Source organism: Scyliorhinus torazame, chromosome 2, assembly GCF_047496885.1.
Source record: "Scyliorhinus torazame isolate Kashiwa2021f chromosome 2, sScyTor2.1, whole genome shotgun sequence".
NCBI lineage: Eukaryota > Metazoa > Chordata > Chondrichthyes > Carcharhiniformes > Scyliorhinidae > Scyliorhinus > Scyliorhinus torazame.
In genome coordinates this window covers 361610231-361632725 of record NC_092708.1, presented here as the reverse complement: position 1 = coordinate 361632725, position 22495 = coordinate 361610231, and the positions used below count along the sequence as shown (strand labels likewise).

Below are 22495 nucleotides of genomic sequence, written 5' to 3'. Positions count from 1 at the left end.
CTGGGCCGTGGCTGTCAGGTGAGAGGCGGTTCAGTGTTTGGGTTTCAGTTTTGGTTTGTTGTTTGGACTGCAGAAAAAAAAAGCAGTGTCGCCCTGTTTTTCTCTCGTATTTTGTTCTGTTGGGGCTATTCTTTTTCCCTCATTTCAAATTCAAGTTGCTTTAATCCTTTTTCATGTTCAAGCTGTTTCATCAGTAATTGAATTGTTGCCATTTCCAATGATTCTATCTCTGTGGAACAACTTTAAAATAAAAAGAGGAAACATCTGTCACGGAAACATAAAACTGAAGAACCGTCAAGCTTTCATGGAACTTCCAAGCTGTTAAAACTGTCACGTTGTCAAATAACTGTCAAAGAACTGTCAAGCTGTCAAGGAACTTTCAAGCTGTTAAGACTGTCAAGTTGCCAAATAACTGTCAGGGAATTGACAAGTTGTCAAATAACTGGAAAAGATCTGATAAGGAACTGGCATGCTGTCAAAGAGCGGGAAGACTGTCCAGGAAATATGAAGCTGTGTCAAACAACTGTCGAGCAGTCAAACTGTCAAGCAATGTTGAGCTGCCAAGGAACAATCATCTTGTCAAGGAACGGGTCCACTGTCAAATATGAAGGTGTCAAAGAACTGTCAAAGAACTGTCAAAGAACTGTCAAACTGTCAAAGAATTGTCAGACTGTCAGGGAAATAAGAAGATCTTAACTCACTGCCATGCAGTCAACTCACTGCCTGCCACGCAGTCAACACTTCCTGCCGTGCAGTCAACTCACTGCCTGTCGTGCAGTCAACTCACTGCCGTGCTGTCAACTCATTGCCGTGCTGTTAACTCACGGCCGTGCTGTCAAATACCACTCATGCTGCCAAACAACTCTCATGCTGCCAAGGTTCATCAAGACTCATTCAGCTGTCAAAGAACTTTCAATCTTTCACACAACCTTCAAGCCATGAGGGAACTGCCGTGCTGTCAGGGAACTGCCGTGCTGTCAGGGAACTGTCGTGCTGCCAGGGATCCTCAAGGGTCAGGCATGCTGTCAAGGGACAAGCATGTGTTCAAGGAACAGGCATGCTGTCATGGAACAGTCAGGTTGGCATAGAACTGTCAGGGAAACATGAAGCTATCAAAGAGCTGTAAAATAAACTGTCATGCTGTCGGGAACTGTCATGCTGTAAAGGGAATATTAAGCTGTCAAATAACTGGCAAGCTGGCAAATAACTGAAAAGTTGTCAAATAACAGAAAAGCTGTCAAATAACTGACACACTGTCAAGAAACTATCAAGCAGTCAAATCACTGCCATGCTATCAAGGAGCCATCATGTCATTAATGCTGTTAACAAACTTCAAGATGTTAAAGAACCGACAAGCTTTAATGGAGCAGATAAGGAACTGCAAGGCTGTGAAAGAACTGTCAAAGGATACTAGATGCGTTTGCATAAATTGGCATAAGAGTTATAAAGGACCAAAGGAGATAAGTGGAGAGGCAATGGGAGCCGGTCAGGGGAGCAGGTATCATAGATCGGCAACGATGGGGCAAGGGGAGTGTCGGGGTGATAGGTGAGGGTTAAAGGGTTTTCTTTTCATTTCATTAAATTCGACACAGCGCTGGAGCTCAAAGATAGGTCCTCTGCCCAGCCCACCTCTGCACCCAGCAGCCTCCGCTGGGGCCTGACCTCTGACTTCTAATCCAAGACGCCAACCCACCCCCTCCAAACCTGCAGGTAGCCAGTTATAAAAGATGGAGCTGACATAGCCAGGAATTCCCCCATCTCTGCACACCCAACTAAGGATCAGAAATCTGTTGCTGAACTTCACAAGAGGTAAGTTTTAAAGATCATATTAAAATAGTAACGCAAAGACGTACTGAGCTACAAATAGTGAAGTGATTAACATCACAGATTTCCAATAGGACAGAAATAAAGGAGCGCTGATATCTCAGAGGATTATGGAGCGAGAGAAGATTAATTAATAATGATCGCTTATTGTCATAAGTAGGCTTCAATGAGGTTACTGTAAAAAGCCACATTCCGGCGCTTGTTCGGGGAGGCCAGTATGGGAATTGAACCCACGCTGCTGGCCTTGTTCTGCATTGCAAGTCAACTGTTTAGCTCACTGTGCTAAACCAGCACCTAGATTGCAGAAATAGGAAGGAGCAAGGTCACAGAGGGAGTTGAAAAAAAGGATGAGAATTTTAAAATGAGTTGTTGCTTAACCAGTAGTCAATGTAGGCCCAAAAACACAGAATGCATGGACGAATGGAACTTGATGTAAGTTAGAACCTGAGCAAAATAATTCTGACCGTTCTGAAGTTTTACCAAGGGAAGAACATGGGAAAGATGGGGACAGATTTATGATGCAACAACATGCTCAAGGACTTTGGAGAGGGAAGGTGAGTTTCAGATGCAAGGACAGATAGGTCACGGGTTGGTTTATTTTGAGGAGAGGGTGACAACAACGGATTTAAAGGAGAGAGGCAGACTGTTTCTGAGGAGAGGATAATTAGCAGTATCAGTTAACACTGGAGTCAAGAGAGAAAATTAGATGGGCAGCTGTTAAGTGAAAATAAGGTCGAAGCAGCAGTGGTTGTATCTAATGAACGAGATTAGCTCAGAGGTGACATGCACGTTTAAGGCTAGGGTAGGAGAACATGAGAGGAAGTTTGATGCAGTAAGCTTGGGAAATGTGAAAAAGCAGCAGACACAACTGATTGGATCATTTCAATCTTAATGGTAAAGAATTCCATGAGCTCCTCGCACTGGTCAAGTGGTAATTATACCCATGACCAATAGTCGTGGTGCACCCCAAGGTTTAGACCGCCCGGCTCCTCAATCAATTCTTCAGAGTCCTGTGCTCCCGACAACTCCAACTCTCTCCCTTGAACATTGCTTACCGTTTGCCACTTAATTATGAATAGCATCACCTCCGGTTGCGGCTATGCAGAGCTAAGTCGCACGTTCGGCAGCTTCTGCTTGGAACGGACTTTTGGGCTCTTTTCAGGGCCCCCAACGGAATTTTTTTCAACATTTCCCGGTGTGGGAAGAAGACTGCAACATTCCCCCGACAGTGTATGGCTTGGACCAGGAGCGGGGTGACTAAAAACGTGGTGGTGAAGCCAAAGAAAGTGCGAGGGTAGAAGAGCAAGATGGCGGTGGGTGGGGACCAGGCACCGTGGATGCAGTGGGCACAGGAGCAGCAGGAGGTTATGCAGCGCTGCTTCAGGGAGCTCAAAGCGGACTTGCTAGAGCCGATGAAGGCTTCTATTGATAAGCTGCTAGAGACCCAGACGGGCCAGGGGTGGCGATCCGCAAGGTCCGACAAAAGATCTCAGATAATGAGGACGAGATCTTGGGCCTAGCGGTAAAGGTGGAGGAGCATGAGGCGCTCCACAAGAAATGGCAGGAACGGTTCGAGGAGATGGAGAATCGGTCGAGGCGGAAGAATCTGTGGATCCTGGGCCTCTCGGAGGGGCTGGAGGGGTCAGACGTGGGGGCCTATGTGGTCACCATGTTAAACTCGCTGATGGGAGCGGGGTCCTTCCAGGGGCCCCTGGAGCTGGACGGGGCCTATAGAGTGCTGGCGAGGAGGCCCAAGGCTAACGAGCCTCTGCGGGCGGTGTTGGTGCGGTTTCATCGGTTCGCTGATCGGGAGTGCGTACTCAGGTGGGCCAAGAAAGAGAGGAGCAGCAGGTGGGAGAATGAGGAGGTTCGAGTATATCAGGACTGGAGGTGGCGAAGAAGAGGGCCGGGTACAACCGGGCGAAGGCAGTGCTGCACAGGAAGGGGGTGAGGTGTGGCATGCTGCAGCCGGAGCGTCTGTGGGTCTCCTACAAGGACTGGCACCATTATTTTGAGTCCCCGGAGGAGGCATGGGACTTAGATCAGACCGAGAAGCTGGACACAAACTGAGGGTCGGGATGGGGGGTCAGGCGTGGGGATGGTCGGGGATTGCTGTTGTTGTGTTACATTTTGAGGGGGGGTTCTTTGTTCTTGTTCAGTTTTGGTTCGGTGTGGGTAGTTAGGGTGGGTAGGTCACTGTTTCAGTTGGGTCTGTCGGGTGGGCTCTTGGAGGGGGGCAAGTAAACGGAGTAGGGAGTGGATGGCCGGTAGGAGGGATGGGGCCCCGCGGGGGAGGGGGAGGCCCGAGTCGGGGGTGAGGGGACTGGGCCTGTAAAACTGCTGCGACAAAAAGCGGGGCCAGGCAGGTGGAAAGCACTGGCTTTTTCCCGCGCTGAAGGCTGGAGGGAGCAGGGCCGGAGCGGGAAGCGCGGGTTTTTTCCCTAAATTGGGATGGAAGGGGGAGGCGGAGAGCCTGCTGGTGGGTAATGGAGGGGGAGGGTCCCACAATGGGAGGAGTCGAAGGAGAGGCGGGAGCGACCGGGATCAGCAGGAGTCAGCTGACTTGCAGGAGTGCAATGGGGGGAGCAATGCAGCTAGGAGGGGTCCTAGCTGCGGGGTGGGAGGCCGGGTTGCTGCTGGTATGGTCAAGGGGGAGCTGGAGCGAGTAGAGGGTGTTGGGACGGGGGTCTGCCGCCGTGGGGAATGGGCCGGGTGTGTGGCGCGGGCGCATGGCTGGCCGAGGAGGGGTTATGGCTAGTCGGCGGGGAGGAGGGCGGGTAGCCCCCTGATCCGGCTGATAATCTGGAACGTAAGGGGGCTGAACGAACCGGTAAAACGGGCCCGGGTGTTCGCACACCTGAAGGGGCTGAAGGCGGATGTGGTCATACTCCAGGAGACACACCTGAAGGTGGCAGACCAGGTAAGATTGAGGAAGGGGTGAGTAGGCAAGGTGTTTCATTCGGGGCTGGATGCCAAAAGTCGGGGGGTGGTGATCTTGGTGGGAAAGAGGGTGTCGTTCGAGGCGTCGAGCATTGTGACGGACAATGGTGGCAGGTACGTAATGGTAAGTCGTAAGCTGCAAGGGGAAAGGGTGGTGCTGGTCAACGTGTACGCCCCGAACTGGGACGATGCGGGTTTTATACGGCGCATGTTGGATTGGATCCCGGACTTGGAAGTGGGAGGGGCCTGATAATGGGCCGGGGGGGGAACGGGGGGGGGGCGGGGACTTTAACGCGGTGGTGGATCCGGCACTGGATCGCTCCAGGTCTAGGACTGGTAGGAGGCCGGCGGCGGCTAAAGTGCTGAGGGGGTTTATGGACCAGATGGGAGGGGTGGACCCGTGGAGATTTGCAAGGCTAGGGGATTTTCATTCTTCTCACACGTTCATAAGGCCTATTCCCGGATCGACTTTTTTGTTACGAACAGGGCGCTGATTGCGAAAGTAGAGGATACCGAGTACTCGGCGATAGCCATTTCGGATCACGCCCCGCATTGGGTAGACCTAGAGCTGGGGGAGGAGGGGGATCAGCGCCCGTTGTGGCGCTTGGAGGTGGGGCTGTTGGTGGACGAGGAGGTAAGCGAGCGGGTCCGATGAAGCATAGAGAGATACCTGGAGGCCAACGATAATGGAGAGGTCCGAGTGGGGATGGTCTGGGAGGCGCTGAAGGCGGTGGTTAGGGCAGAGCTGATCTCCATTAGGGCCCACAAGGAGAGGAGGGAGCAGAGGGAGAGGGAGAGACTGGTTGGGGAGATGGTGAGGGTAGACAGGAGGTATGCGGAGGTGCCGGAGGAGGGATTGTTGAGGGAGAGGCGTAGCCTCCAGGCCGGATTCGACCTGTTGACCACCAGGAAGGCAGAGGCGCAGTGGAGGAAGGCCCAGAGGACAATTTATGAATATGGGGAAAAGGCAAGTCGGATGCTGGCGCATCAGCATCGGAAACGGGACGTAGCTAGGGAGATTGGGGGAGTTTAGGATGGGGGGGGGGGGGGGGGGGCTGCGGAGTGGGGTTGGCATCAATGGGGTCTTCAGGGACATTTATGAGGAACTGTATCGGTCCGAGCCCCCACTGGAGGAGGGAGGAAAGGGCCGCTTTCTGGACGAACTGGAGTTCCCGAAGGTGGAAGAGGGACTGGTGGCGGGATTAGGGGCCCCGATTGGGTTGGAGGAGCTGGCCAAAGGGATAGGGAGCATGCAGGCGGGGAAGGCACCGGGGCCGGACGGTTTCCCGGTCGAATTTTACAAAAAATATGTGGACCTGTTGGGCTCGTTGCTGGTTAGGACCTTCAAAGAGGCAAGGGAGGGGGGGGGCGTTTCCCCCGACGATGTCCCGGGCACTGATCTCCTTGATCCTGAAGCGGGACAAGGATCCCCTGCAGTGTGGGTCTTACAGGCCGATTTCATTGTTAAATGTAGATGCCAAGGTGCAGGCGAAGGTCTTAGCCACGAGAATTGAGGATTGTGTGCCGCAGGTCATCCACGAAGACCAGACAGGGTTCGTGAAGGGGAGGCAGTTGAACGCGAATGTGCGGAGGCTCCTGAACGTTATGATGCCGGCGAAGGAGTGGGAGGTGGAGATAGTGGCGGCGATGGACGCTGAGAAGGCCTTTGATAGGGTAGAGTGGGGGTACTTGTGGGAGGTGCTGAAGAGGTTCGGGGAGGGGTTCATCAGGTGGGTTAGGCTGTTGTACGAAGTCCCGATGGCAAGTGTGGCCACGAACAAGAGGAGGTCTGAGTACTTTTGGTTGCATCGAGGCACGAGGCAGGGGAGTCCCTTGTCCCCCCTGCTCTTCGCGCTGGCGATTGAACCCTTGGCTATGGCACTGAGGGAGTCAAGGAACTGGAGGGGGCTGGTGTGGGGTGGGGAGGAGCATAGGGTGTCACTCTATGTGGACGGCTTGCTGCTATATGTGGCGGACCCGGTGGGGGGAATGCCGCAGGTAATGAGGATCCTCAGGGAGTTCGGGGATTTCTCAGGTTACAAACTCAACATGGGGAAGAGCGAGTTGTTTGTGGTTCACCCAGGGGACCAGGGGAGGGGGATTGGCGAGCTCCCACTAAAAAGGGCGGAGAGGAGCTTCAGGTATTTGGGGGTCCAGGTGGCCAGGAGTTGGGGGGCCCTGCATAGACTTAATTTCACGAGGCTGGTGGAGCAAATGGAGGAGGAGTTTAAGAATTGGGACGCGTTGCCGCTGTCCCTGCCTGGTAGGGTGCAGTCGGTTAAGATGACGGTGCTCCCAAGGTTTTTGTTCCTGTTCCAGTGCCACCCCATTCTTATCCCGAAGGCCTTCTTTAGGCGGGTCAACAGGAGCATAACGGGGTTTGTGTGGGCGCGAGGGACTCCGAGGGTGAGAAGGGTGTTCCTGGAGCGGAGTAGGGATGGGGGGGGGCTGCTGCTGCCCAACCTCTGTGGGTACTACTAGGCTGCCAATGCGGCGATGGTGCGCAAGTGGGTGATGGAGGGGGAGGGGGCGGAATGGAAGAGGCTGGAGACGGCGTCTTGGGAGGGTACGAGTCTGGAGGCGCTGGCAACGGCACCGCTGCCGCTCCCTCCAATGAGGTACACCACGAGCCTGGTGGTGAGGGCAATGGAGGCGGCACAAGGGGGAAGTGGAGGCCTCGGTGTGGACCCCGATATGGAGGAACAACCGGTTTGTCCCAGGGAGAAAAAATTGAGCATTTTCGGGGTGGCACAGGGCAGGGATAAGAAGGTTGGGGGACCTGTTTGTGGATGGGAAGTTCGCGAGCCTGGGTGAGCTGGAGAAGTACGGGCTCCCCCTGGGAAACGCCTTTAGGTATCTACAGGTAAGGGCGTTTGCCAGGCAGCAAGTGGTGGAATTCCCGCTGCTGCTACCACGCACGGTACAGGACAGGGTGTTCTCAGGGACGTAGGTTGGAGAGGGGAAGATCTCGGCAACATACCAGGTGATGCAGGAGGAGGCCTCGGTGGAGGTGCTGAAAGGTAAGTGGGAGGAGGAGTTGGGGGGAGGAGATCGAGGAGGGGACGTGGGCAGATGCCCTAGGGAGGGTGAACTCTTCCTCTTTGTGCGCGAGGCTCAGCCTCATACAGTTTAAGGTGCTGCACAGGGCACACATGACCGGGACAAGGATGAGTCGGTTTTTTGGGGGTGAGGACAGGTGTGTTAGGTGCTCAGGGAGCCCAGCAAATCACACCCATATGTTCTGAGCATGCCCAGCGCTGGAGGAATTTTGGAAGGGCGTAGCGAGGACGGTGTCGAGGGGGGATAGGATCCAGGTTCAAACTGGGCTGGGGGCTCGCAATATCTGTGGTTGCAGAGGAGCCGGGAGTGCAGAAGGCGAAAGAGGCCGGTATTCTGGCCTTTGCGTCCCTGGTATCCCGGCGAAGGATTCTTCTTCAGTGGAAGGATGCAAGGCCCCCAAGCGTGGAATCCTGGATCAACGATATGGCAGGGTTTATTAAATTGGAGAGGGTGAAATTTGCCTTAAGGGGATCGGTGCAAGGGTTCTTCAGGTGGTGGCAACCGTTCTTGGATTTCCTGGCAGAACAGTAGACAATGGTCAGCTGCAGCAACCCGGTGGGGGAGGGGGGGTGGGTTCTATTTTATTTTTGTTTGTCTATACTGGGGGATCTCAGGGGGTGTATATATTTGCTATGTTTGCTATGTGTTTCGGCGGGTGTTAATATATTATTTATGTATAGGGGGAGGGGGGGCACTGGGTTGTTTTGTTTTGTTTTGTATTTAATTCTATTGGGTTCCTTTTACATTTTGTTGTTGATATTTTGTGAAAACTTTAAGAAAAATTATTTTCTTTTAAAAATTATGAATAGCATCAAAGAATGACACAGAAGGGAAGACTAATTGTATGACTTGAACGTAGGGACCGAGTTCCTTCTGCACCTATTAAATTAAACACCTACCTCTTTAGTGAGGGACATAAGGGGGTTGTTAGAGAAATCTTGAGCGTTTTCGGGGTATAAATTGAATTCAGAGAAGAGTGAGTATTTTGTCGTGTCACCTTCGGGTGGAGGGGCAGGAATGGAGTGCTATTTAGGGTGGCGACAACTCACTTTAGGTTCTTGGGGGTGCATATAACACTGGATTGGGCGCGACTCCGCAAGCTAAATGTCACAAGCCTGGTAAGGGAAGGTGAAGGAGAATCTGGGGAGGTGGGATAGTCTCCCTTTGTCGTTGGCTGGCCACGTGCAGGCAGACAAAATAAATATTTTGCCACAGTTTCTGTTCTTGTTCCTGACAAGTAGATTGTCGTCTGTATTATCATCTGTATACAAACAATAATATATGTATTGCTGTTATAGTTCCAGCATCCGACCACCAGGTGGTGCGACTATGCAGACACTTGACCCGGATACACCATGTTTTCCACGAGAAGGTGTCAGTTAAGAGATTGTAGCAATCACATATTAGAGTAGCTCTGTAGTATCTCAGCGTAAGTTAGTGTTAGACCATTATTTCCAACTGTATTAATCGGAGACATTTTAGTAATTTGTTGATGTAGTGTTAAGTAATTAATAACTTTGTTAATAAAACAAAGTCTAATTTCTTTGTTCACACTACAACATCAAGTTTCAACATCAGCCCAATCAAAGAATATTACAGTTTCAGTGTCTACTGGTCTTTTTGCCAAAGGCATTTTTGAGGGGTGGATAGGCTGGTCTCATTGTTTGTGTGGGCAGGAAAGATGTCAAGGATAGATAAGGCAGTGCTTCAAAGGTGGGGGGGGGGGCTTGGCTCTTCCGAATCTGTTATACAATTACTGGGCGGCTAATATGGAGAAAGTGCGGGGCTGGAGGAAGGAGTCGGAAGCTTTGTGGGTGCGGATGGTGGCAGGGTCCTGTAAGGGGTCAGGGTTGCAGGCGCTGGCAATGGCGCCGCTGCCGCTCGCCTCAGGGAAGTATTCCGGGAATCCGATAGTAGTAACCACGCTCAAGATCTGGGGGGAACTCTGACAGCACTTCAAATTGAGGACGGTGTTGAGGGTGATGCAAATAAGAGGGAATCATGGGTTTGAGCCGGGTAGGATGGATGCGAGGTTCCAGGGATGGGAGGAGAAAGGGCTGAAAGAGGTGGAGGATCTGTTTCTGGAGGGGAGATTCACAAGTCTAGCAGAGTTGAGGGTGAAGTGCAGGCTGCAGCATGAGGAAGGCTTTAAGTATATGCAGGTGTGGAAATTCCCCCAAATTGAATTTTCCAAGTTTCCTAGCGATGCTGCCTCTTCACTGCTGGAGGAGGTACTGTTGGTGAGGAGGTTGGAGAGTGGAGTTGTCTCAGTCATTTATGGTAGGATTAATGAGGAGCTTAAGAAGTCTATGAAAGGGATCAAGGCTAAGTGGGAGGAAGAGTTGGGCAGGGAGCTGGAGGAAGGATTATGATGAGAAGTGCCATGAGGGATCAATGCCTCGACCTCGTGTGAACCTCAAGTAAAAGTGGCACATAGGGCGCACTTAACAAAGGCGAGGATAAGCCGGCTGTTTGAGGAGATGGAGGATAGTTGTGAGCGGTGTGGGGGGGCCCAGCCAACCATGTCCATATGTTCTGGTCCTGCCCGAAGTTGGAGAGTTTTTTGGGGTCATTTTTCAGCACCATGTCTGAGGCTCTACATGTGGAACTGGAGCCGGGTCCCCTAAAGGCCATTCGGGGTGTCGTATCTGCTGGAGCTGCAAACGGGAGCGGGAGCAGATGTCTTAGCCTTCACCTCGTTGAACACTCGCAGGCTGGTCCTTTTGGAGTGGAGGTCAGCTTCTCCCCCTCGTGCCTCAGCGTGGCTGGGGGACCTGTTGGGAGTTTTTGGCCTTGGAAAAGGTCAAATTTGCTCTGAGAGGGGCAGAGGAGAGGTTCCACCAGAGAGGGGACTTGTTCATTTTGCACTTTGGAGATATGGTTGCTTCCAAAGAGTGGGAGGAGGAGGCGTCGGGTACTGTTTGTGTAAAAATATTTAAAATGTTGAATAAAAATATTTTTCAAAGGGACTTCCGGTGGCGTGGGCGAGCAGGGCAGCCGCAGCAACAAGAGCTCCCGCTGGTGGCCGCGATTCACGGCGATTTTGGGGAAATCCCCGAGTCTTCACGCACCCCCCGACTATCGTCGGCCTTTGGGGCATCACGAGCAGCCAGCGGGGCTGGTTTAAAAACCGGCGAAGAACCCTGCGCGGGTGTCGGGCGGCGGGGGCTGAGGCGCTGGGCCCGGCGCGGCGTCGAGGTCAGAGCAGTGGGGGCGGAGTTACAAGGAGGCCAAAGCGGCAGGCCTGAGGCCAGGGCACCATGTAGGGAGGGTGCTCCACGTCGGATGCCTCCCACCTAGGAGGAAGAAAGAAGGCTGAAGCCTGGTCCCAGGGGAGCTCTGGTTGAATGCAGAGGAGAAAGAAAGAAGGTTTAAGGAAGTTTGGTAAAAGTTTGTTTTTTCTCTCCCCTTTTATTTTCAAAAAAAGAATAATTCAGATTAATGAAGGACAGGAGGGTGAAGGGGGAGTGAGGAGAAAAGAAAGAAGATAAAAAACAATAAGCCGCTAAAGGATGCAAAGAGCAGCATCGAAGAAAGGAGGAAACGCGGGTTCGCAACTGAAGGAGAAGACGAGCAAAAGTGTTGACAGGATGGCGGAAGCCGAACTGCAAGGCGGGGCCGCACAACTTACGGAGGAGAAGATGACCGAGATGATGGCGGTGGAGCTGGAAAAACAGTTTGTGAGGCACATGGAGGCCTTGAGGAAGGAGACGGCGGTCGTGTTGAGGTCATTGGTGGAGGAGGCAATCGTCCCGATGAGGGTGGAGGTGGCAAAGGCATCGGCCGAGGTGAGTGAGCCGGGCGAGAAGATGAAGGAGGTGGAGGAGGCCGTGACACGACACAGCGACCAGGTCACTTCGATGGGGGACGAGCTGCGGAGGGTGGTGGAGGTTAACAGAGGACTCCGAGCAAAGCTGGAAGACTTGGAAACCGCTCAAGGCGGCACAATTTGAGAATTGTGGGCTTGCCCGAAGGGACAGAGGGCCCAAGGCCAACGCAATACTTCGCTAAGAAATTGGCGGAGCTGATGGGGGAGGGTGAGAGCCCCTCCCTGTACGAGCTAGACCGAGCTCATCGGTCATTCAGGCCGAAGCCCAAAGTGAACGAGCCGCCAAGGGCAGTAATTATCTGCTTCCATAAGTTTTGCATGAAGGAGAAAATATTAAGCTGGGCGAAGCAGAAGCGTGAGGTGCTGTGGGATGGAGCTGCAGTTCGCACCTACCAGGACCTGACGGTGGAGTTGGCAAAAAGACGAGCGGCGTTTGGGCGAGTGAAGGCGGCTTTGTACTAAAAGGGGGTGCGATTTGGTGTAGTGTACCCGGCGAAGTTGAGAGTAACATAAAAGGCCAAATACTTTTATTTTGAGACAGCGGAGGCGGCTGAGGCGTTCGTGAGGGCAGAAGGCTTGGGACAGACGTGAAGAGCGGAACTGGAAGAGAGACTGTGGACTGTGTTTGAGCGGCTGGAAAATGTATAAATGTTACAGCTTTCTTTTTACTGATTTGTACTGAAATTTACTTCTCTTTGCATTGTTACAGAGTTCAAGTTAATGGCGTTCTGTGTTGCGACGGTTAAATGTTATGTTAGTGAATTGTTGGGATTGGATTGTTGGGTTTGTTTTGGTGTTTCTTTCTCTGGGACTGGGTGGAAGGGGGCGAGAGGTCTTAGCGGGGGGAGCCACCTGCGCTAGCTAACTAAAGTCAGTTAGTGAATGGGGGTGAGGTGAGAGGAGGGCTGCGGACGTTGGAGCTTGGACAGCAGGCTTCAATGGGCCTACAATGCGAGCGAGAGGGGGGGGAAGGGATGGATATTGGGGGATGTTTTTGCTGGGGGGGGTTCTTGGGAAGGGGGGGGGAAGGGGTTTGATGTTAACAATGGACAGGGGTGGGTCAGGCTTAAGGGACAGAGCCTGGTGGTATGGTGATGGTGGATAACAAAGGTGGGGGGGGGTGAGAGACCCCCAGTAAGGATAGTCACATGGAACGTGAGAGGGCTAGGAGGTCCGGTCAAGAGGTCAAGGGTGCTTGCACATCTTTAAAGTTTGAAAGCGGACTGGAACTTGGTGCAGGGGCCAAGGTTGGACAGATCACGGCCACGCTTGCTGGTCCCATCAGGGGGGGGGCAAAGGCGCTGGCTGGGCTAATGGTGGAAATGGGAGGGGTGGACCCTTGGAGGTTCCTGCACCCAAGGGAACGGGAGTACTCGTTTTTCTCAGCGGTCCATAAGGTATACTCACAGATCGACTTTTTTGTGGTGGGGAAGGCTTTGCTGGCTGGAGTCAAGGGGTCGGAATACTCTGCAATTGCAGTGTCAGATCACGCTCCACATTGGGTGGATATGGTGCTGGAGAAGGGGGCAGCGCAGAGACCGGGGTGGAAACTGGATGTGGGGCTTTTGGGGAACCAAGTGTTCTGTGAGAAAATTGAAAAGGTAATTAAGGAATATGTAGGTTTCAATTGTACGGGTGAGGTGTCGAAGGCAGTCGTCTGGGAGGCTCTAAAGGTGGTGGTGAGGGGCGAGGTAAGTTCGTTTAAGGCCAGAGTGGAAAAAAAAAATGGGGAAAAAAATATTTTTCAAAAGATAATTATATACCTACCATCGAGCCCCACTTCACATGAAGATACACTGGATCTTGACTCTCTAGTTACAATAGCAACTTTTCTTAGATGAACAACAAGATTCATAGTGTTGAAGTTGTATTATTCCGTATTGTGTGTGTCTTTTGTCAATTATAGATAACACACTTGATGCTAATACCTCGATCACTATGTTACTGATGCTTTGCAACATCCGTGCCAAAAGACTGATTGTAACATAAGCGCTGGAAGTTGATTTAATTATAATCATTAGTTAATTAGCAGGAAATAAATTATATAGTTAAAATAAATCAAAGTTAAAGCAGTCAGACTGCAAAAATAATATACAACCTTGCATAAGAAACAAATAGTTAATGGGAAGGGGGGGGAAAACACATTTAAAATGATACGTTCTAACAATAAATGATAATTTATCAGTATTTCATACTGTGTTAACTTTACCTTGAAATCAACATTGTGTCTTGAATATAAGCAAGAAAGCTTGGATAATCTTTTCTTGCAAGATATAAACACTCCCCATGTAGACACAGTATTTTTAAACAATTGAGCATGTTGAAAAGAATGTCTGGCTCTTCACAATTTGGCATTTCCTGTTGATATGAACAAATGAAGCAAGGTCAAGAAATTAAAATACTCAGCTGTTAAAATAGAATGGAATAAGTCAAATAAAGATTACCTGCAATATTGTATGTATTAGCTTCAATGTGGCAGGAAGTTGTTGGTAATTAAAGTTACGCTCTACATTATTCTTCACTTCTATTAAAACAAAATAAAAATATTAAAAATGTAAGCAACTGCATAAATCAAATCACTGCTTTTTCTGAAGGGCAAAACATTTATCTTTTAAGTGATAAGCTCTTTTGATATTGGTTTGGAACAAAACAAATTATACTTTTGAGTTAATGTCTAACAATTAATCTTGGGGTATTTATTGTAAAGATAGCACATGGGGAACTCATGGTAAAGGTCAAAACTACTTTGCCTCCTTCAGGAATACAATGGAACACTCCCACACATCTGGATGGCTTTTGACATTGCAACACTTAGGAAGCTCACTGAACCTCCAGGTCGAAGCAGTCCACTTGATTAGTGCCCCTGCAACTGGGCTTTATCAATCCCTCCACGACCGATGCACTTTGACTATAATATATACTAGCAATGGGATGAACTGTGGTACCTTAACAAAGCTACTTTGTCAGCACCTCACACTGTGACCTCTACCACTAAGAAGGACAAGATCAATATGAGAACAATATCATACAAACATATGAAATAAGAGAAGTAGACCTTTCGGCCCCTCAAAGTCACTATGCTATTTGATAAGATCATGGCCGATCTGTTTGTGTTTCAAGTTCTACATGCCCATCAAACCCAGATAACCTTTGATTCCTTTGCCTAAAAAGGAACTATCTATCTCCACCTTAAAAATATTCAATAACCCCGGCTCAACCGCCTTCTGAGGTAGAGAGTTCCAAAGACTAAACCTTCAGAGAAAAATATTCTCGTCATCTCTGTCCTAAAAGGGCGATCCCTAATTTTAAAACATTGCCCCCTTAGTTCTGGAATTATCCACAAGAGGGAACATCCTTTCCATGTCCACTTTGATAAGACCATTCAGAATTTTATACACTTCAATCAAGTCACCACTTACCCTTACAAACTACAGTGGAAACAAACTCAGTCTCATAGAATGATAGAATTTACAGTGCAGAAGCCCATTCGGCCCATCGAGTCTGCACCGGCCCTTGGAAAGAGCACCCCACTTAAGCCCACATCTCCACCCCATCTCAGCTCAGCAATTTAGCATGGCCAATCCACCTAACCAGCACATCTTTGGACTGTCTAATCTTTCCTCATAAGACAGCCGCGCTTTCCAGGTATCAAACTAGCAAACCTCCTCTAAACTGTCTCGAATGCATTCACATCCCTCCTTAAATAAAGAGAAAAAAACTGCACTCAATTTTCGAAATGCAGTCTCACCAATATCCTGTGTAACTGAAGCATAACAGCCTTACTTTTATATTTAATTCCCCTCGGAATACAGGATGACATTCCATTATCCTTTATCACCTTCAAGTTCCCCGCCAAGTTCCACATCATCCTCACCTAGTTACATATTATTGGGTCAATATTCTGGATTTCCCTAACTAATGCCATTAAGAGAGTACAATCGGATCAAAGACCAAAAGTTACCAAAAACATTGGGGGGTAAGCTGATGCTGGGGCCCTTCCGATCGTCCTCCGTAACCTCAGTGGAAGGACCATAAAACTGAAAAATGACAGTGTTAAAACTGTTAAGAAATTTCTCCAGAATTTCTGTAACTCCTCTCCCATTGGACAATTGGGAGAATGTCAACGCCGTTGTCTTTGCTTCTAAAATCCAAGAGTTACAGGTCTTTTCAATACGATGTCTATTATCTCAAAATATGTCAACGTTTTATCGCAAAAGTTTGCTTGCCATTTGGTATACAATCAATATCCCTCAATGCATTACCATTTAACAATAGGCTCTATAATTATGACACGTTTTAATTATTACTGATCAATGTTCAAAGTTAGATAACAATATTATTTAACATTGGAACACAGAGCTAGCAATTAATATACATTTTAAAAATATATAAGAATCAATTTGCATGGACCACGTCACATTCTTGGATGTCTCAAAGTGCTTCCTATCAAATTACTTTTGCCTCTATTATAGTAATAAAAAGTTTTAAGCAGCCAGTTTCAACAGTGGTACTTATGGTAAAAATAACCATCAACATCACATACCAAGATTTTCTTCACACCCATTATTGAATATAAGGTTTCCTTCCTCTTTTGAATTTTCATCTTCCCCTTCACAACCTACAGTGAATTCAGGCCTAGAAAACAGCATACTTTCTTCAAAGCTGTCAGTGGGTTCCTAAAGGAGAACAAATACATCAATACATACTGACTTGGAAGCTGCAAGAGTGAGGGGCAGGGGCACAAACCTACCGAAGAAATTCATTCAAGTAGTTATGGGAAAGATGGAAATGAAATTTGGAGGGAATTCTATGTTTACGGTCTTTGGAGAGGAACGAGGATGGTCTTGGGGCAATCATTTTCAAAGACATAGGGATTGAACTAGGTGAGTGATGGCATTGATTTGGAAAGGTGATGAAAGGGTGTGCCTGTGGGGAATGAACTAGTTACAATATCATTTAGCATGCATGGGGGCTAGGAGGAGGTGTTGGGTGATCTACAATTTAGTGGGAATCAAATCATGAGAGGAGAAATGAGCTTCTAGTAGTCATGAATGGGGAAGAAATGGAGAGGAGCTAGAGAAATGGATATGGGTTCATGGCTAGGACAGAAAGAAACGTATTGACTTGGTGGGTATGGGAAAGGGGAGGAAGCAGTAGAAATAGCTGAACAAATGATCTCAAACTTGGTGGCAACCAAGCACAAAATTTCTTTGAATTTGTTGTTGGACATGAAGGTATACAAATTGACAACAGAGGTTTGAGGAGATGACTGGGATTGACTAAAAGACATAAAGTTGACCTGAGATAATCCTGGAGTAGTGGGGAATTGGCAGAGGTGATGAAGTCCAACAGCACGTGATGCGTCCAGCCAGATTGGGGGAATGAATGGATACCACCACATTTGTTTCCTTTTGACTAGAGAGCATTAATTTGGGGGCCATACTAGAAACTATAATCGGAATACAGCATCCAAACTAACACCACTGCTCAGCATCAGGATATTTTCACTTTTCTAGAAGGGCGAATAATACAATAGCAATGCATTACAAATTATTAAACAAAGTCGTTTTCAAAAAGTGCGCATGGGCTAAATCTGAGGCGGTGCTACAGTCCACAGACCCTCCGAACCTCTCCACCGCAGATAAAGAGATGGGTGAGGGGGAGTCCACCAGCGATGCTGACAACTGCCCAGAGCAATTTAATGCTGGAAGCAGCATTTATTGCTTTAAGAATGACTTTCATCCACATCTCAAGGGGAGGTCCTGCCTTATAGAGCTGGCTGGCAGCTATATAGTTCCAGAAATACCCACTCCTAGTCTCACCATACTGAGGAGAATAGCTAAGTCCAGGGTCAGGGATCTCAGGAAGGGAGTGGGGGGACCTGTTCAAGAGGCATGGGGAGGGTAACAGGGTTATGGGGGAATGAATGACTTGGCAGGGCGGGGGCCACAGGTTAGTGAGGAAGAGGGTGGCTCCCTTGTGCCTGCTGCACTTTGTCTGACACCAGCCTATTTGGCTAGTCACCAGAACCCTGCATTTTTCGGATTCCAAGGGCAGGTAGGCAAGCTCCACCCCCTCTGGCAAGGGATCATGAAATCTAGCTCCATGAGTTAACACCAAAACCACAATTCCATCTATACCTGTTGCTCCTTACCACCAGTTTGATTTCCTCTTTGGGTGCCAATCGCTCCAGCAGTTCACATGCCAGTTGATAGCATAAAATGCTGGACTGACAAAGGTGGCATTCAACTGCTCTTTCATCTTTCTGGCAGGTATGTGAGCCTCCCCAGGGTGCCTGGAATACATTGTTTATAATGGAAATGATGTCCTTGGACAATCCATGATCAAGTCCCAGGATTATACCATCATCTTGCAATTCCATCTGTTAGCATTGAGATAGAAGTTTAAAGAAATACATAATTACTTCTGCTTTGTTCTTGGATTAAATATTTCTATGTATTTTCAGTTTTATTATTTGTCGTGATGGATTCAAATAACTTTAGACTAATATATATTTGTCTTGCATTTCAAATATAAAATGGATACAGTAACTTGAGTGAATGATAAAGTTAAAAATACTTATCCTACATACTCATCATAAAATCATACATAAAATCATCTTTGGCCTCAAATTTTACATATGGCATATCAGGGGGGGAAAACAACAAAATCATTACCTGTTTCAATATCAAATCAAACATCAGGATAAAGCAGGCTAAGTTCATGTCATCATCATCACAGTCAAAGTCCATGGCTCTTCCTCCTGCAGATCCAAAATTCTTAAAACAACCACGGAATGGACTGCGAACTGGGCTACGGAATGGGCTAGGAAAGGGGCTAGGAAATGGGCTAAGAGTAATATGTTGGCCTCTGCGTCCAGGGTCTGATACAACACTAACCTGGAAGGAGAAGATGTATTCATGAGGACAATGATACAAGGAATATAAAGAAAAAGTTACAGTATTAAATAGACATATGGTTAGGAATTGAAATACTAAGTGTCCAGCTTGAGTGAATTTATGCAAGGCTGGGGCAAAGTTATACATTAATATTTCAAAGCCAAAAGATGTTTGATCACAACACATAATTGAGTGATAAATAATCATTGGCACAAATCTGAGCCTGAACTGAAAGCTGAGCTCACCTGTTCGTCTCATCCAAAGTAGATCAATCACCAAATGTAAAATTCTATTGCTTAGGCAGATGATATCCCTCTATTTTTACCCCAGTTCCCCTGCTCCCCTTATGGCACATCACATCAGTTCACAAAGAGGGGGACAACCCGCTGCCAAATTCTGGAAATGCAAGTCAAGGGACTGGATTTTATGCTCCCCTGCCAACTTGTTTTAAGGCAGCGATGGGATGACAGGGAGGAGGGTTTGTAAAATGCAGCACAGTGCCTGCCCACCGGCTTCATGCACACTGCCCACCCCCGCCCCCCAACACGCAATCTCTCTCCCATTTTACAGGAGCAGTGAAGGCGTTGGGTGGCCAGCCCGCAATTGGGCCTATTGAGGCCCTTAGCTGGCTAATTAATGGCCACTTCAGTACCTCATCCCACTTGAGTCACTATTTTACCTGCAGCAGGGGTAGGCCCACATTGGATAGCCCAGCGATTTTTTTACTCGGTGAGCGAGTGTCAGACAAGAGATGGTGTGTCTATCTAATGTGCCCTGTACCCTTTTTAACCTTCTTTCCTGATCTCTTAACCTGCCCCCAACCCCCTACCCCATCTCGCTGGGGCCTGCCAGCCAGGACCTGCTGTTACCCAGGACGTAATTGGAGCCCAGCTTCCATAACCTCTTCTTTGGGGACTGGCTGTAGTCCCAGCAGTGAACCTGGCGCTGCAAGGACTACAGAGCTTTTGATTAATTAGATTGGTCAACAGTTACCTAAGGTGGGACTCCCTCCCCAGATGGGGCCGCTATGTGTCACCCTGAACCAATTAACACCCTGCAAAGTGTAAAAAGGCTGCGGGGCAACTGGCTTTTTGGTGAACGGATTGGGGACATGGTGGGATAGCAGGAAATAATTTACCCTCCTGCTGCAGAGGCAGCTGACTTTTAATGCCACCCCCTCCCCCGTTGTGGGGATGACTGTAGTGCATCATTAGTATCAAACCGATATCCTGCCACTAGCAAATAGCATGTTAATTTCAGAATCAAAGCATAAACTTTCAGCAGCTATTGTGTTGAAGCAAAAATATTTGGTTGCCAAATTTTCAAAATCATCCCAATATTTAAGCAAATTTAAACTGGCAAAATCCATGTTTTGGCCCATATTTTGCACTAAAACGGCAAGAAAACACCGATCTGATCATTTTCCCCAAACTTTGAAACGTTTACAATAATTGGTATAATTCTTTCAAAATCAATTTGTTTTCCATAGAGACCTCGGTTCTAACAAATGATGGTGGAGGGATGTCTTATGATCAGAACACTGACCAATCATAACAATAAAAATAATCTTTATTAGTGTCATAACTAGGCTTACATTAACACTGCAATGAAGTTACTGTGAAAATCCCCCAGTCGCCACACTCCTGCGCCGGTTCAGGTACACAGAGTGAGATTTCAGAATGTCCAAATCACCTAACTGCACGTCTTTCGCGACTTGTGGGAGGAAACCGGAGCACCCGGAGGAAACCCATGCAGGCACGGGGAGAACGTGCAGACTCTGCACAAACAGTGATCAAAGCCAGGAATCGTGTCCGGGACCCTGGCGCTGTGAAGTAAATGTGTTAACCACATACACATCTTTGAAATTAACTCATTGAATGTAATCTCCATCTGGTAAGGCTTCAAGGTAAAATGAGGATTTGCATTCTAAGCTAAAAGGAGAAAAAAACATGTGCCCACAATTCAAAGCTGGGCACAAAGTTTTATATTTTAAGCCAAATCTGGACTTCTACAATTAAAACAGAAAATTCTGGAAATGGCCAGTGGATCGGGAGGCATCTGTGAGAAGAAACAAAGTTAACGTTTCAGGTCAATAACCTTTCAACAGAACTGGGAGGAACTGATGCAGAAAGGGGAGGGAAGGGAAAGATGTGTTTAATGATGGCATCTCGCCGGAAGTGGCAGATCTGGCAGAAAATGATCCGTTGAATAGGTGTTTGGGGAGGGAGGGGGGGGGGGGGGGTGAAATGGTCCATTCAGCAGGGGAGGATTCTTGACCAAAGAAGTGGACATGGGGGTGAAAATGAAGAAGCCAATGTCAGGCCATGTTCAAAATTAATTAACGTGGGGCATAAGGGAATAAAGCTGATCCCTTAGCTAAGGACAAACCATATTAGAAAGGCAAAGATCGGAGGGGATCATGAATACATTACAAGATTGAGATAAGAATAAGTGGTGGGGTCAGAGGGAAGCGGAGGGAAAGAGAGATCTGGAGGGGTATTGGTAACCATGAGTTGTTAGCTTGCCATCCATAACACCTGAAACAAACAGCATTCCAAAGGGTCCATTACCTTGGTGATGCCCTGATCCACTCCTCAATCACCCCCAATATCCCATCCCCTTCTCACAGAACCTTGTTATGCAAACATAGGAGGCGCAACACCTACCCCTTTACCTCCTCCTACTCACCATCCAAAAGTCCCAAACACGCCTTCCAGATGAAGCAACAATTTACTTGTACTTCTTTCAATTTGGTCTACTGTATTCACTGCTCACAATGCCTTCTCCTCTACATTGGAGACACTAAATGTGGGTTAGGTGATCACAATGCAGAAACCTTAGTGACCACCAAGCTTACATTGACCTAACAATCTAATTCTCCACCTTACTCACATGCTGATATCTTGGACTCTGGTCTGCTGCACTGCTCCAATGGCAGACGGGTGCACCATCTACAAGATGCACTGCAGTAACTCACCTAGGTTCCTTAGACAACACCTTCCAAACCTACAACCACTACCATCTAGAAGGACAAGAGCAGCAGATACCTGGAAACCACACCACCTGGAGGTTCCCCCCAAGTCGCTCACCACCCCGTCTTGGAAATATATAGCCGCCCCTTCACTATCGCTGCGGCAACATCCTGGAACTCCCTCCCCAACAGCACAGTGGGTGTACCTACACCTCAGCGACTGCAGCGGTTCAAGAAAGAAACTCGCCACCACCTACTGAAGGGCAACTAGGGATGGGCAATAAATGCTGGTCTAACCAGCAACACCCACATCCCGTAAATGAATAAATAAAAAGCTCAATATAAGCTTGAGGAATTGCAGCTCGTTTTCCAATTAGGAATTTTGCAGTCTTCCAGATCCAAAACTGTGTTTGACAATTTCAAACTGTAAGCTCAGTAACCAGTTGTTTCCTTCTCTTTGTAGGTTTGATTGTTCTCTTATTTTTGTGTTCACAGAGCAGCAAACCTGCTCTGGGCACATCTTTTGTTTCTTTTCTTGCCCACCACCATTCCCTTTGGGCCTGTACGACTAACTAGCCTGTCATTTAATCTCTACTGCCTTCCACCCGAACACAGATCATCATTTATCCTTGTCTCACCTACCCCTTGCTAAACTCCTATCGCATCTCTAACTTTTACCAGTATTGGCGAGGGGTCATCAACCTGGAAAGTTGGGCAGAATCTTCCAGTCCCGCCAGCAGCAGGAAGTGTAATGGGCAGGACAGGGAGACTTAATTTGCAGTGAGGCCACAAATCAGTTCCCAATGTCGTGATGAAGTGTCAGAATTCTGTTCTTGGGGTTTTAAAGGCACGTCGAGCTTCCTGACGAACAATGTCGGGAAGCCCTTTTTGCATGTCTTAGCAGGTCATGCATGCTCATCAAAAGGTGACCTCACTGGAAGTTGCTTCGCCAAATTATGTAATAATAATCTG

General features: G+C 48.4%; 1 protein-coding gene across 2 annotated transcripts in view; it reads right to left on the bottom strand.

The window, feature by feature from the left end:
* LOC140404135 (protein unc-79 homolog) overlaps positions 1 to 22495 on the bottom strand; it is a 347086-nt gene that overhangs the window by 204532 nt on the left and 120059 nt on the right. For both annotated transcript variants that reach the window (XM_072492555.1, XM_072492562.1), the window contains exons 18-22: positions 18331 to 18552; positions 17808 to 18035; positions 16197 to 16329; positions 14098 to 14177; positions 13863 to 14011 (exon numbers count right to left, since the gene is read on the bottom strand). In XM_072492555.1, coding sequence (XP_072348656.1) covers positions 13863 to 14011; positions 14098 to 14177; positions 16197 to 16329; positions 17808 to 18035; positions 18331 to 18552 — 812 coding nt within the window. The remainder of the gene's footprint in view (positions 1 to 13862; positions 14012 to 14097; positions 14178 to 16196; positions 16330 to 17807; positions 18036 to 18330; positions 18553 to 22495) is intronic.